The sequence below is a fragment of the Eriocheir sinensis genome, chromosome 19 (assembly GCF_024679095.1).
Source record: "Eriocheir sinensis breed Jianghai 21 chromosome 19, ASM2467909v1, whole genome shotgun sequence".
In the NCBI taxonomy this organism is placed as follows: Eukaryota; Metazoa; Arthropoda; class Malacostraca; order Decapoda; family Varunidae; genus Eriocheir; species Eriocheir sinensis.
Genome location: NC_066527.1, coordinates 12858982 through 12875506, shown reverse-complemented (window position 1 = coordinate 12875506; position 16525 = coordinate 12858982). Strand labels below are relative to the sequence as shown.

Below are 16525 nucleotides of genomic sequence, written 5' to 3'. Positions count from 1 at the left end.
CCTGTGTTGTATTAAAAGGTTTTCACCCACCACATGCTCAAGGGCCAGTGGTATAGAGATGATCACCACAGCCACACGCAGCGCTATCGTATGCTCTCAACTTTACCTTACCTTACTCTTGAATGACTTTTGGGCTGTAATTTTGCCCACGTTTTTTTCAAGCGTTGGACCACACCCCCTCACACGCACGCAATCACCCAATCTGACCACAAAACTTCAAAATACTGTAACACAAGATAAAAAGACCAACTCACTTGCAATATTTTGGCATAATTTTTTGCAGTGAAATCAAGGGGTGTTAAATGGAGACATCTATAAGTTAAACACAAACCAGCTCAGATCACAAATTTTCACCCCCCAAAAATGGACGGTCCTATTATTATTATTATTATTATTTGTAGTAGTAGTAGTAGCAGCACCAAAATTATTATTATTACTCTTATTATTATTGTAATTATTATTTTTATTATTATTATTAGAAGTAGTACCAATATTATTATTATTACTATTATTAGTCTTGTAATTATTATTATTTATATTTCAAAATTCAAACCCACTTTCTCCTTCCCCCTACACAAAGGTATACAAGTGGTACCCTCACCATAAGAACAGACAGACTCCTCCTCCTTCTCCTCCTCCTCCTCCTCCTCCTCCTCCTCCTCCTCCTCCTCCTCCTCCTCCACCTCCTCCTCTTGTTATCCACCGTTGCACCAGAAGCCCTCCAGTATCCTCTGCTAACACGCCTCTCATTCTAGGTACGCGAGAAATACCCTCACCTGGAGAACCGCCAGGTGACCAAGATCCTGGGTGAGTGGTGGGCAGACCTCCCAGCACACCAGAAGACCTCCTACACCGAGCTGGCCCGGCAGTACAAAGAGGCCTTCCTGCGCGCCAACCCTGACTTTAAGTGGTACAAGATCCCCGCCCAGCCCCCGCGTCCCCCCCCAGCCCGCCCCTCCAACCAGAAGGTTCCTAGATGCAACCCACTGCCCACCGATGGTGCCATCACCTTCGGCAAGCTGGCTGGTGCGTATTGGTGTGGGTGGTGCTGATGGGGTGGTGGCGGTACATGTTGTGGGCAATAGCAGTAGTGGTGGTGAGGGTGAGGAATGAATGGATGGCAGCAGTTAGTAGAGAATGAAGTGACAGCATTAACAGTTGTAGTGGCGGTAATGCTCAGAGGCCAGCAGTTAGTAGTGAATGGGGTGACATCAATAACAGTTGTAGTGGTGGTGAGGGTCAGAGGACAGCATTTAGTAGTGAATGAGTGTGTTGTAGTGCTAGGTGTAGCAGTGGAGTGGTTAGCATGCCTAGCTACCACTCTGTACGCCTTGACTCGATCGGGGCCAGGGTAATAAACACATATCCCTCCCAGCTGTTCATTCTCCCTCTCAGGCTGGTTGAGAAATAGGTGCCTGGGGAAGGTAAACTGTAGTAACCTGGATGTTACATTTGCCCTATGTCCTGAGGTAATGGGTTTCACTCACCACATGATCAGGAGCTAAAGAGACAGAGGTGAGCACTGATGCAATGTGCAATTTAGCATATTCCCCCAATTTTACCTTGCATTAGTTGCTTTTTTATTAGTAATGGAGAACTTACAGACGTGAGTGAATGAAAGGGAAGGTCTGTGTTATCTGTGTCGCCTGTCTCACACACCCGTCCTGTCCACAGATGAGGCTCAGATGGGCGGCCTGAGCACCCTCCTGTCCACCGCCTCCAGCAGCAGCGGCAGCAGCAGCAGCACTACCACAAGCAGCAGCAGCACCAACCTGACCCCAAGTCCCACCCCAACCACCAGCATCATCCCCACCAGCCCCGCCACCACTGCCCGTCCCCCCGATGCTTCCCCGCTGGCCGGCTCGCTCCCCCACACCCACACCCCTGCCGTCGCCGCCTCCTCAATGAGTACAAACACCATCAACACCGTCACCTCCGCCACACTGGCCTCCTGGAGCGGCTCCCTGCAGCGCCTGGCACCCACCCCAGCCCCAGCCCCAGCCCCGCCCCCCGCTGAGGTGCTGCCCCCTGCCATGACCCCCCCCAAGCCCCCCAAGAAGAGGTACCTCCATGAGAATCTCCTTCAGGCACAGCAGAACACCGCTGCCACCACCACCACCACCACACCCCCACCTCCTGCTGTGCCATCAACACCTGCTGATACAGACAAGCAGAAGGTGAGTGAGTCTTGCCCCTGAAATACCTGCCTGAATAACACACTTGTTTCACCCTGGCCAGCACACGAGTCTTTTTATCCACACACACACACTTCCTTGATAGCAAACTCTTCCCTGCCCACAAGGCAGCTCCAGAGTCTGTTTTTAATCCACTATTTTTTGTCCACAGAAAAACTTCACTGACGACAAACACAGAATAAACAGCCATTGGTCACAGGGAGGAGGGAAGGCCAAGGGGGAGGGAGAGGAGGAGCAGCAGCAGCGGCAGCAACAGCAGCAACAACAGCATCATTATCATCAGCAGCATCGTAGGGGTGCAGCCAACGGGTGTCTGCCCCAACACAGCATATCAGCAGCCTCCCCGCAGATCAGCCCCTCCTATGATGCTGCCACCCCTTACAGCCGCGCCTCCCCCCCTGGGCAGCCCCACTCCCCCCCTGCGGAGGATCAGCCGCTCAACCTGACTACGGAGACAACCCTGTGTGCCTCGCAGCAGCAGCTCATCAACAAGATCGTGGATCGAATGGTGCGGGGACCAACACCACACAGCCCCTCGCCACCACACTCCAGCAACACCACCACCACCAACACTGCCACCACCACTGTCACCACCACCACCACCACCACACCCCCGTCGCTCACCCCGCCTTCAGCAGACTCCAGGCCAGAATACCCCCCGCGATTTTTCCGCCCGGAGAACCTGAACAACAACAACAACAGCCACAACCACAACCACCACCATCACAACCACCACCACCACCACAACAATAACAACAACAATAATAACAATAACAACAACAACAATAACAACAACACAAAGGAGGAAGAGGGTGGGGGCCGCAAGCAGTCCTCAGAGCTGCACAAGGCCATGGACAGCGCTCGCCTCAACGGGATGTGTGACGTGAGCCTCCTGGTGTCCAAGACGATTGACCTGGTGATTGAACGCGCCTACGACGACGACAGGCGAGGACGCGACACAGGCCGAAGGGACGACGAGAGGAACGACAGAACAGAACGAGCGGAGAGAACAGACAGAGCAGAGGGAGACACACCAGCTGGAACCACTGCCACCACCACCACCGTAACCACCACCACCACCACTACTGCCACTGTCATCACCACTGCCACCCCCACCATCACCACCACCTCCACCGCCTCCACCACCACGGCCACCACCAACGGCATGGCCAGCCCGGTGCCACGCTCCAGGAAGAGGGCCAAGGAGGAGGCTGGGGAGGAGGGAGACGCAGCCACCCATAAGAAGGTGAGTCGAGAGCCAGCACCAAAATCACTAAATAAATAAGTAAATCAGTATATAACTTTTTTTTTTTTTTTTTTTTTTCTTTTAAAAAAAAAAAAAAAAAAAGGCATACACATGCACTCAAAGATAATTCTGTTTTCTTGTTTTGTTTTCCACTGAGCTGCTTCCTTTACCATAAAAAAACAGCACACACACACACACACACACACACACACACACACACACACACACACACACACACACACACACACTCACACACACACACACACTCAAAGATATGAATGTTAATACTCAAAAAGAAAGTCTGTACCCATTCATCCCCTAAGGTGCCATGACCCCAGTGACTGATTTGTTTACTCCACAGCGGCGGGACGTTGGCGGGGGGAGTCGTCCACACCGCACAGGGACAAGGAATGGCATGGGGGTGGCGGGGGGCCGGTCCAGGGCTCCCCGTGCCTGCAAGGGGAAGATATACGAAGAGCTGATCTCAGAGGGTGTGTTGCCCGCACCTCGGAGGTCACGCACTCGCAACAGCAGGTGAGAGGGGGGGAGAGAGAGGAGAGGACAGGAGAGAAGGGAAAGGGAAGGGAAGAGGAGAGAAACAGAAGGAAAGGGAAGAGAATGGAAGGGAAGGGAAGGGAAAAGGGGGGATGGGGGAGTAGGGAAGGGGAGAGAAGAGGATAGGAGAACTGAGAAGAGAGAAAAGAAGGGAAGAGAAGGGAGAGGAAAGGAAAGGGAAGAGAAGAGAAGAGAGAATCAATCAGTTTTCATAATCAGAGTATCAGTAACAGATGCCTTCACAGAATATTATCACAGGGGGACATCACTAAAGGACATTATTTCTTCAGGTTGGAGGAGTCCGAGTCAAGCACCAGCCAGGACAGGGAGGACGAGGACGACCCTCACCACGGGGAGGAGGAGGAGGAGGAGAACGAGGAGGAACAGATGGAGGAGGAGGAGGCACTGCAGCCCAAGCCAGTGGAGGGAGAAAATGGGTGAGTGGACGGAACACACACACACACACACACACACATACACACACACTGTGCAACAGTCAATACATTTTATCTGTTTTAAGTTAATATCACATAAATTTCAGTTTTTGCAGTAGGCATTAGTCTGGAGAACAAATGCCCATATTTCCATTTTTAGCCACTCTCAACATCAATAGTTTTGGCAGTCATTACAGAGTATTGAGCAAGACTGGGCAGACTAAAATATATACAGCTGATACACTAGCTCTATTCACATACTAGAAATTAGTATATCATGGTCTTTCAGAATTCGCATTAGCATCCACATTATTGGCATAACAGCAATTCCACATAAAACATCACGCATCCATACTGGGTACCTGAATAACCAGCAACACTTGACTAGAATTTAAGTTTGAAATCAATTTGCCATGATATTAACAAATTTAACTGAATAGTGGCTTATCAGAGTGGACAACATAATTGAAACCAGGGATCTTACAGAAACAGGTACCATGGGTGAAAATAAACAGTGTGCAATTGTATGCGTACAAACCTGTTGTATATGTTTTGCATATCAAACAAAATCTGAAAATTACAAAACTTTCTAACATTATTGCTAAAATAACTGAGTATTTAGCTGCAACTAATATTTTAACCACTCAACAAACACTGAAGCTAGAGTTGTGATTTCTTACCTGTACTTGCATACCCATTAGCTAGCAGATATCCTCATTTTGTTCATGTAAACTACTGGTAATACTTAGATGTTACATATAACACTGAACGAAAAAAATATATATATACCTGATGATGAAGTAAATGAGGTGACTGCATCAGGAGACACAGTAGATATGAATGAAACTAAAATCATTCCTCAGTAAATTACATAGGAAATATGCATCAATTGAAGTAGATTATAATGTAGGTAGATAAACAGAAAAAAAGTGAACATAATACAATATTCTTCATTCAAGTTTCAGCAGGTTGAAGCGATTAAGTATATAACAAAAAAGTTGACTTAAGACCATGGCATGAAGGATATAATACTGTATATATACCAGAAATTGATGGTGGCAATAAGAAAACACATAATTGACAGGAACTCTGTAAACCCTATATGTTTCAACTTGCTGAAGATAACCTAGATGAAACACTGAGAAAACAGTTTTCCCATAAATTAAAATTTGTGTTTTCTTACCACCACCACCAACCTTCAGTAAACTAAAATACTGCTATGTAGTCACTCAGACAGTCCATCAGAGCTTTCCTCCTGCATCAGTGGTGACAGGTAAATTTCACCTTCAGCATTAATTTGCAGTGGGTTCAGCACTGTTTCACCAGATGAATTGCTTGACACAGGTGACAACACTTCATGAACAATCTTCCTCTTCTTGGCTGCTGCTGGTGCAGAATGCTCAGATCTGGACACAGATGAAGATGGGCTAGGATGGGCATGTGCAACTTGTAATGTCCACTTTGCTGCAGTGTCTGGTGGTCAGGGCGGGGCATCGCTAACGAATTTAAACTTACGCTATCACAAATCTGCTAACTCATTCCATAACTTTCGCAATTGCAATTTCGCAAATTTCGAGATTTAGTTTAAATTGCAATCACAAATCCGCTATCGCAAATAGCTACACAATATTTGCACTGTTCCGCCACAAAACTTGACATGGCAAACACAAACCGCAAACAAAAATTCTATTATCAATAGCTCTTGAATCTCTTTTCACTCTATTTTCAAAAAGGGAGACAAGTCAGCCACCTCAAACTATCGCCCAATTAGCTTAACATCAGTTGTGGGAAAGATGTTAGAGTCGATTATAGCCAGGAGCATTCGGGACCATCTAGAAAAGCATAATTTAATCATGAACATGGGTTCACAAAGGGTAGGTCTTACTAACCTGTTGTCCTTCAAGTCCCTCATCCTATTACTAAAATTACAGGCGATGGGAAAGTTTGAGCTGCTTAGTGGTAGAGAGTGCAAATCAATGGTAGGAAATCTGAATGGGGCAGGGTCCTCTGCTTTTTATTATTTACATCAATGACTTGGACACAGGAATCAGTAGCGATGTCAGTAAAGATGATACCAAGATCGTAATCCAATCAGGAAGTGTAGACCCTTACACATAAATGACACTCCTAAGTCATCCTCAAACTTTACTTAGCACTAGCCTCATCTCGATTATGCAGTTCAGTTCTGGTCCCCTATTATAGAATGGATATCAAGATGTTAGAATCTGTACAGAAACTTGCCTTCAGTTAAATCTACACTCTCTAGAAAGGAGACTTGATTATAAATGGATGAAGGATTTAATAAAGGGATGTCAATAAAATTTTGAGAGTGAAACCAGGTAGGGCCGTGGCAATGGTTTTAAGTTAGACAAATTCAGATTCAACAAAGACTTGGTTCACTAATAGAGTGGTGATGGAACAGGCTTAATACCATAGATACATTCAAGAAGAGGTTAGATAAAGCCATGGATGGTGAGGTGGGGTTGAGCCAACCGGCCTCTTGCAGACTCGTTAAGTTCTTTTTTTTTTATGTTCTATATAATGCTTTCGCTCGGCTTTTTTTTTTTTTTTTTTTTTTTTTTTTTTTTTTTTTTTCTAGAGTATAAAGAAAACTATTTTTTCATGACCAGCATTGACCATACATATGCTACTGCTACTTCAAGTATGGACGATGTGTAATCATACTAATTAATTTGTAATAATCAGATCTATTTTAAACTTATTTTTAATGAGAAAGACCAAAGGAAGTTCATCAGTGTGACTGTCACAACTATTTCCATATTCATATGCCCTGTCTCCTTCAAAATACTTATTATGATGTTTATAATAAGATCCCCTGAGAGGTTTATGTGAATAAGCTTTTTGTAAAAAGTGGAAAAGGCAACAACTTAAAAAGTTTTTTAAGTTAATCAGTTTTTATTTTAATATTTGAAGAATCAATCATATTGAGGCTGTCTGGGCTGAACTGGCCTGACTCCTGCACGTGTTAGTGGAGGTTAGCGGAAGTAATACCGCAAACGCTAATCCACAAATTAGCGGCCTTTTTGTCGCAAACGCAAATCCGCAAATGAAATGGAACTTCCGCTATTGCAGATTTGCAGTCTCTGGAATGGAGGCATACATTCCACATACTTTCTCTACTCCTCATGCTAAAAAGCCTTGGTTTAATGACGCTTGTTCTCGTGCTAGAGAGATAGAGAGGCAGCTCACAAAAGGTTCCAGAGCCTTCGAACTCCCACTAACTTTGACCTTTACATTTCAGCCCGGAATCGTGCCAAATCTATTCTCCGACTTTCCAAAACTTCTTTTATTAATAGAAAATGTCAACACCTTGATTTTTCTAATTCTTCCTGTGACTTCTGGCATCTAGCCAAAAATATCTCCTCCAATTTCACTTCTTCCTCTTCCCCTGACGGCAGCACTGCCGTCTCATCTGTCTCTAAGGCTGAACTCTTCGCTCAAACTTTCTGTAAGAACTCCACCCTGGACGATTCTGGGCATACTCCTCCTACTCATCCCCCCTCTGACTCCTTTATGCCTGTTATTAAGATTCTTCCAAATGATGTTTTCTATGCCCTCTCTGGCCTCAACTCTCAGAAGGCTTATGGACCTGATGGAGTGCCTCCTATTGTCCTTAAAAACTGTGCTTCTGTGCTGACACCCTGCCTGGTCAAACTCTTTCGTCTCTGCCTATCAACATCTATCTTTCCTTCCTGCTGGAAGTATGCCTTTGTACAGCCTGTGCCTAAGAAGGGTGACCGTTCCAATCCCTCAAACTACTGCCCTATAGCTTTACTTTCCTGTCTATCTAAAGCTTTTGAATCAATCCTTAACCGGAAGATTCAAAAGCACCTTTCCACTTCTAACCTTCTATCTGATCACCAGTATGGATTCCGCAAGGGGCGTTCTACTGGCGATCTTCTTGCTCTCTTAACTGACTCTTGGTCATCCTCTCTTAGCCGTTTCGGTGAAACTTTCTCTGTTGTGCTAGACATATCGAAAGCCTTCCATAGAGTCTGGCACCAGTCTTTGCTTTCTAAACTGCCCTCTTTCAGATTCTATCCCTCTCTCTGTTCTTTTATCTCCAGTTTCCTTTCCAGCCGTTCTATCTCTGTGGTGGTAGACGGTCACTGTTCTTCCTCTAAACCTATCAACAGTGGTGTTCCACAGGGCTCTGTCCTATCACCCACTCTCTTCCTGTTATTCATCAATGATCTTCTTTCCATAACAAACTGTCCTGTCCACTCATACGCTGATGACTCCACTCTGCATTATTCAACTTCTTTCAATAGAAGACCATCACAACAGGAAGTACACGACTCCAGACTGGAGGCTGCAGAACGCTTAACCTCAGACCTTGCTATCATTTCCGATTGGAGCAGAAGGAACCTTGTGTCCTTCAATGCCTCAAAAACTCAATTTCTCCACCTATCAACTCGACACAATCTTCCAAACACCTATCCCCTATTCTTTGACAACACTCAGCTGTCACCTTCTTCAACACTAAACATCCTCAGTCTATCCTTAACTCAAAATCTCAACAGGAAACTTCATATCTCCTCTCTTGCTAAATCAGCTTCCTCGAGGTTGGGCGTTCTGTATCGTCTCCACCAGTTCTTCTCCCCCTCACAGTTGCTATCCGTATACAGGGGCCTTGTCCGCCCTCATATGGAGTATGCATCTCATGTGTGGGGAGGCTCCACTCACACAGCTCTTCTGGACAAAGTGGAGTCTAAGGCTCTTCGTCTCATCAGCTCTCCTCCTCCTACTGATAGCCTTCCACCTCTTAAATTCCGCCGCGATGTTGCCTCTCTTTCTATCTTCTATCGATATTTCCATGCTGACTGCTCTTCTGAACTTAGTAACTGCATGCCTCCCCCCTCCCGCAGCCCCACTGCACACGACTTTCTACTCATGCTCATCCCTACACTGTCCAAACCCCTTATGCAAGAGTTAACTAGCATCTTCACTCTTTCATCCCTCATGCTGGTAAACTCTGGAACAATCTTCCTTCATCTGTATTTCCTCCTGCCTACGACTTGAACTCTTTAAAGAGGAGGGTATCAGGACACTTCTCCTCCCGAAATTGACCTTTCTTTCGGCCACCTCTTTTAATTCTTTTTTGGGAGCAGCGAGTAGTGTATTTTTTTTTTTTTTTTTTCTTTTTTTGTGCCCTTGAGCTGCCTCCTTTGTTGTTGAAAAAAAAAAAAAATAGCGGAAGTTTCCGGCACTGATTGATATATATATATATATATATATATATATATATATATATATATATATATATATATATATATATATATATATATATATATATATATATATATATATATATATATATATATATTTTTTTTTTCTCTCTCTCTCTCTCTCTCGTTAAATGTTACCTTCACTTGAATTTCTCCTTCCACCACCTCCAATCCTGTCAGGTGCATACTTCAGGCACTTAGCCACGACCTCTTCAACACCGGACTCTGTCCCAGATTAATGAGTTAGGACACTTTCTGCAATTATAAATAGGAATAGGGTAGTTAATATTATTTTGCTAAAGGAGAAGACAAATGTTACCAGAATGTGAAGAAGAAAATTACCATTCATAGATAAGCCTGCATGACAGAGCCATTTATCAACAAAAATTACCTCAAGGGTGGAAAGCAATGCATTCACAGTAAAAATTTGCTGATTAGAAATATTTTTTGTTTAAACACAGAAGTTTGTTTACAGAGGCAACTAGAGTAGTGACAGGAGACTGCATACCACAGGATTTAACTATTAACAGGCCAGGTATATGCACAAGGAAGGTTTTTGTTATATCTGAAGGTGCTTTTGATATGAACTTTGAGCACACCTGAATTAAGTCAGGTGATCTGGCTCTCCTGTTTGCTGATAACATCAGGAAATTCAGATCCAGCTTTGTTATGGCAATCAGTTTCTTCAAGCAACTACAGTGCACTAACACTAGACACAAATGAAGTGTTATACAGTTAAAATTTATGATGCTACTGATGTCAGTTAAGTAATAAGAATCATACACTTATGATACACATATAAAAGGAAACGCAATGCCAATTGAGATGTAAGATGCTACGTACAGATGTCAGTTGAAAATTAATTATGAACATTTATGTTGGCCATACAGCTAGTGAAGTGTTAGCCTGCACATTTAGGATGTTATGTGCTATAGATGTCAGCAAAGGATTATTAGTCTGGTAGAACATAATACTAAAAGAAACTATGAATGTCACAGAAATTGCTAATGCAACATTCTCAGAGATTATTGTTATATAAATTATCAGTACAATACACTGTTTTTACATCTTTTACCTCTGATAGCCCGGAAGAGAAATGTTTCTTCCAAGCCAAATTTTCCTCTCTTCCTTCTCATTTTCATACGTGCCATGACTTAAATGGTTAAGACTCTGTAGGACCCAAATTAAGTAACAGAAAACCTTTTACGAGATTGTTAGTCTTGATATGTCATTATCTCTTTCCTGTAATGTTTTGTTAGATACTAGACTTGATAAATATTAGCAAACAAGCATTCCACGGTAAATTTTCGGTCTTTCACCAGTCTCTATTCCGAACGAAATTATTTTTTTCTGGTAGTTTTCAGCCTGTTTTGAATTAATCTGGTTGTTGTTTTTCCTGCAAATAATTAAAACTAATAAATGAGACTTTTCAATGTGCACCCGTCACTGCCACTGCAAAACATCTCGCAGAAATTATTGTTTCTATATTTCACTCACCACTCACAAAGATCACAAGTGGACAAACTAGAGCCAAACCAGGCAAATATATGTATTTCCTGCTGTGTATTCCCCCAGCACGCATGCATGATGGACAACAAAGCGACTTATTTCTGCGAGGAGATATTTCTTGCAACACCGGCCCGCGTAGTGGGCCGTCCCGTCCTGCACTACGTATTTCCGTTGCCCCACACTGCGTGTCGAATAAATTTAAACTACTCCAACCTAACTTTACATAACCTAGCAAACGGGGGGCTTTCCCCCCTCGACCCCCCTGGGTGTTACGCTCTCCCTCCCAGCCCCCCCATTGCGCCCCGAGGCGCCCGCAAGAAACCCACTAACTTTTAAAAATCACTGTCAGCATTATAAATAATTTGCGGTGGGTATGTATAGGGTTCAAATTACTCAGAATGAGAAGCTCTATCTGATGAGAGGGGTAAGGAAAGCCATGGTGAGACTGGTAAAAGACCGAAAAAATACCGCTTTTTCCACCATTTTAGATAATATGCCATCGTTAAGGAAAACGTCCAGAAGTTACCGTCTCGATACAGTATAGCTGTGACGCTACATCACTAAACAGCTTTATATAACACATGAGACAGTGTTTATAAAACATAAGACACAGCCGTGTTTCAGTTATTATGAAACCATCTGCAGCACAGTACTGTATGCTAAAAGATTATAGCTTACGTATCCTTTGTGGCCCATCCAAATTCCAGCAGTCAGTTGCAGCTGGTTGAGGTTTTACCTCTTCTTCTTAACCCCTTCACTACATCGGCGTCCAACAGGCGTCCGATGGCGTCACCGTTAGTCCTCTTTTAAACCACTTAATCCTCTTCCATTTCCTCTTAGTCCTTTTCTCAACCTCTTAAGAGGAAATGGAAGAGGATTAAGAGGAATTTAGAGGAGGATTGAGAGGTTTAAAAGAGGGTTAATCCTCTTCCATTTCCTCTTGACCCTTTCCATACTGTGACGCCGACATCTGTGTCACGGATGGAAAGGGTTAAGTCTCGATCTTTGTTGGAATCAGTCAACAAATACTCCCATGAATTCCAGAAAACATGTAAGCCTGCTGCTGTTGTGAGACGTATGTACAAGAGTTCGTTGATGTTGATGCTGGTGAAGATTCATGGACCTCGCTCCATACAGTACACGTATGAATTTTTGTATACATCAGCAAATCTTGCATGATTTTGATGTCACAGGTGACTTGAGATTGCTCTCAAGTCAGGCCTTTGTAACAGCAGCTCCTGTGAAAGAGAAAACAAAGCACGGACCAGACGGTGTTCAATGTAAGACAGACACTGTGATAATAAATATATATATTTTTTAATATAGATGAACATAGCGTTTTTCAGTGTTCTTCTGTTACAATGTTATTCTGCAGTTATGCACATTTTGATGACATCAATGCCCTCATGAAACTGCATTAATAATGAACTTTTGATATGTCGCTATAGAGCCTGAAATGTGACGAGGTATCAGTGTTGAAATGGTTGTGGCTTCACAATTGATTTTCAACAAAATATTAATAATTTAATTCCAGTTGAATGATTGACGTCAATACAACGTACGTTGGGGGTCAGTGACAGATTTCAATAAATATTCTGCATATTACATATAGGCCATTAAGATTAGAGATCCTTAATAATTCACGTTGTACTTTGATTGATTGTTGGATTACTAGTAATGTTGACAGTACTAATTTATACTGATCTGATCAGCTTAATTCATATATATATATATATATATATATATATATATATATATATATATATATATATATATATATATATATATATATATATATATATATATATATATATATATATATATATATATATATATATATATATATATATATATATATATATATATATATATATATATATATATATATATATATATATATATATATATATATATATATATATATATATATATATATATATATATATATATATATATATATATATATATATTTCAGAAACTCTCTGCTTGGTGGTAGGTCTGACGTAATTTTGGCGCTGAATGATGTGGTCGGCGTCATAACAAAATTTCACCCAGTATTCAATATGGAAATTACAGTGATATGTGACGTCAGCACAACGTCCTATTTCCCAAGTAAAAACGATGTAGAATGTATATTCGCTGATGTTGTAACATTATTTCACCATATAGTCAACATGGAATTTATGTTGAAGAAAGACGTTGGTTCAACGTCCAGTTTCAACCACAATTCAACATTCAGCGTAGAAAGTATGAACAGTCTTCGTCTTGGTGAATTTCCAATCACATTTCAATGTGATATCAACGTCGATATCTGACACATAACCAACGTTGTCATTCTAACGTTGATTCAACGTTGACTTTACGCTGAGCGACGTCATGACTAAATTTCTACCAATTATCGACATCAGTCTGATGTCGTGTGCCTGCTGGGCTAGCTACCCTTTCCTCAACAGTAATGGCAATTACAAAAACAATCACAATGCTAGTGTGAGAGTGAAGTGTTTACCGAACGTGTCTTTGTGTTGTTTCAGAGAGGGTGCAGTGAGGCGGTCAGAGGAGGCCGGCAGACGGGGCCGAAGGCAGTTGCGGCGATTACACCCTGAGTAAGAATGAGGCCCTTCACTCCCTATATTCTTCTTTTTCTTCTCTTCTTTTCATTTAACATCCTTATTTTTCCTTATGGGGTTTGATGAGCCATGAGTCTCTCCCACTCTTGACAATCCTCCCTGATATTCACCCTTCTCATGTCTTCCTCCATACACTGTCTCCAGGTCCTCATCAGTCTTCCAGGTGGTCTCCTTCCCTTCAATCTCCACTTCCACACCTCTTCTCTCTTCTCCACCATCCCCCATATCCCTCACGTTTTCCAGCAGCCCCGACATCTTTTTCTTCTCTTTTCATTTAACATCCTTATTTTCCCGTATTGGGTTGGATGGGCTATGAATCTCCCTCACTCTTAATGATCATAAATTCTCTCCTCCCTGATATTTTGCTTTATCTTCTGCCTTTTGTTGGTGTGTCACTTTCTGTCTTTGGAGTCAGTCATGGATTATTATTCTTTTTCTCCTTTAATGTTCTAATTTTATTTCATTTGTATTTGCATCAACTTCTACTACTGCTTCAATTGTTTCACTCATTCACTAATCTTTTTCTCTTTCCTTCTTCTTTACGTTTAATACCCTTATTTTCCTTTATGGGGTTGGATGGACTATGAGTCTCTCCTACTCTTGACAGTCATATACTTTCTCCTCCCTCATGTTCATCTTTCTCATGTCTTCCTCCACACACCATCCATGCCTTCTTCACTCTTCCAGTTGGCCTCCTCCTTTTTACCTCCACCTACCCAGCTTCGCTTTGTTCTGTATACCACAAGTCTATGTTGCCCTGTGCTTTAGTATTAATAACCTATTCCCTCAAGCTTCTCATGGACCCTTATAACTGTGTGCTTCTCCTTCCTCCCCCACACAGTGACTTCAACCTTGAGGCGAGGATTGAGGCGCTGCCGTCGCTGAGCCTGGATGAGTTCACACGTCGCAAGAAGGAGAGGAAGCGCACCCCCTCGGCCTCCTCCACTACCCACGCCTCACCCCAGACATCACGTAAGCACCATACGTCGCCATCTGTCCTTTGATACCCAGCAGTCCCTTCTGTACAGCACAGCCTTCAAATCTTTTTTGGGTAACAACATAGTGCCTGTGATCAAGTTGGCCTAACTCTCCTATTTTATGGGTCTGTTTCAAAGTACCAGCACACTCTTACTACATATTTGTGTCACCATTGCTTCAAAAATAGACAACTAATACCAAATGGCAGGAGGCACAGAGCTCCTACACCAGGATATAAGGAGAGCACAAGAGGTCACACAGCCTTCACATGGCAGCTTCTGAGAATGGGCTACTGCTAGTCACCAACTTCCCTCCCCATCCATAAATCTAACTTCCATTTATAACTTTGTCATGTTTGTATCAACTACATATCTGCTTAATTTGTTCCTCTCATTCACCACCTTATTTGTGAACCAGCTTTTTCCCATCTCTTTCCTGAATTTGTTTATGTCAAGAGGTTTACAAAGGGGTCATGATGGTAAAGCTTCAGTTAAAAGTGGGTTTCAATGAGAAAAGTTCAATTATCACTGGTGTACAGCTCCTCTACATCCCAGGCCTCAAATCCTCTCGCCAGAATTTTTAAAGTTATATGACTAGTCTGGCTTTACAACCTCAGTTTTTGGAACAGAGTTAGTTATTAGTGTTGGATTTTCATAGAGCCCAGTTGACATATCACAAACTCAGTCGTAAAAAGTTATATAAAAGAAATCAATAAAACTAATAAACCATGCCTTGAAAAAATGGGTTAAAAAGATAAATCAGCCACATTATTGCTGACAAAAACTAATTCATCGTCTAGAATATCAGGGATCTGTGTTTGATGTGTGCCCAGTGATTTACGGGATAGTCGTGTGCCATCCTCACCTTGCTAGACCAGAGTACTGATGGGGTGCGTTGTGTGTGTTACAGAGGCAACAGGAGTGGCTGCCACACCAAGCTCAAGCCGTGTGGCCTCCCAGACAGACTCCACCTCAGATCCACCTCTCCCAGCCTCCCCTGCTGCCACCACAGCCTCCACCACCACCACACCCACCACCACCACCACCTCCCCCAATGCCTCCACCACCACCCCTGTTCCTGCTGCTACCATAAACACCCCCCTGACTGCCACCAACACATCTGCCCTAACCTCCACAACCACCACTGGGCGGACTATTGTTGGGGGGCTTAGTATTAGCATCAACAACAACAACAGCAACAACAGCAGCAGCAATGGCAACAACAACAATAGCAACAACAGTGGTAGTGGAGGAGGTATTATGGAAACTGAGAGAGAAGCAGTATCTCCCACACCCTCCTCCTCCTCCACCCTGTCCTCCACCTCCTCCCTCTCCTCCTCCTCCCTCATCGGGCAACAGCACAGTCCACCGGGGCCCATCCTGGTCAGCGGGGGAGCTGTGTCTCCAGGGGAAGGGGGAGGTGGAGCTGTGGGGGAGGGCGGGCCGCTGATAGGCTCACAGAAGCGAAAGGCTCGGAAACAGACCATCACGAGGCACGACCCCGTCAACGCACCACTCAGGAGAGGTGAGTCTTGCAGGGGTTTATTTATTTATTTATTTATTTATTTATTTATTTATTTATTTTTATTTTTTATTTTTTTTCCAGTATAGGAAACAGCTCAAGGGCAAAGACAAAAACAAAAAGCAAAAAGCCCACATGATCAATGAGGCCTTGAACATTCTCTTTGTAGTGGACTGCTTATATTTTGGATGCCCCCCAAGCCTATCTTGCA

At 43.2% G+C, this 16525-nt stretch overlaps 1 protein-coding gene across 1 annotated transcript in view; it reads left to right on the top strand.

The window, feature by feature from the left end:
• The window catches only part of LOC127000710 (mucin-5AC-like), an 83854-nt gene that overhangs the window by 63145 nt on the left and 4184 nt on the right, over positions 1 to 16525 (top strand). The window contains exons 3-10 of the mRNA XM_050864728.1: positions 756 to 1026; positions 1675 to 2177; positions 2347 to 3441; positions 3803 to 3975; positions 4287 to 4433; positions 13720 to 13791; positions 14657 to 14787; positions 15703 to 16317. Coding sequence (XP_050720685.1) covers positions 756 to 1026; positions 1675 to 2177; positions 2347 to 3441; positions 3803 to 3975; positions 4287 to 4433; positions 13720 to 13791; positions 14657 to 14787; positions 15703 to 16317 — 3007 coding nt within the window. The remainder of the gene's footprint in view (positions 1 to 755; positions 1027 to 1674; positions 2178 to 2346; positions 3442 to 3802; positions 3976 to 4286; positions 4434 to 13719; positions 13792 to 14656; positions 14788 to 15702; positions 16318 to 16525) is intronic.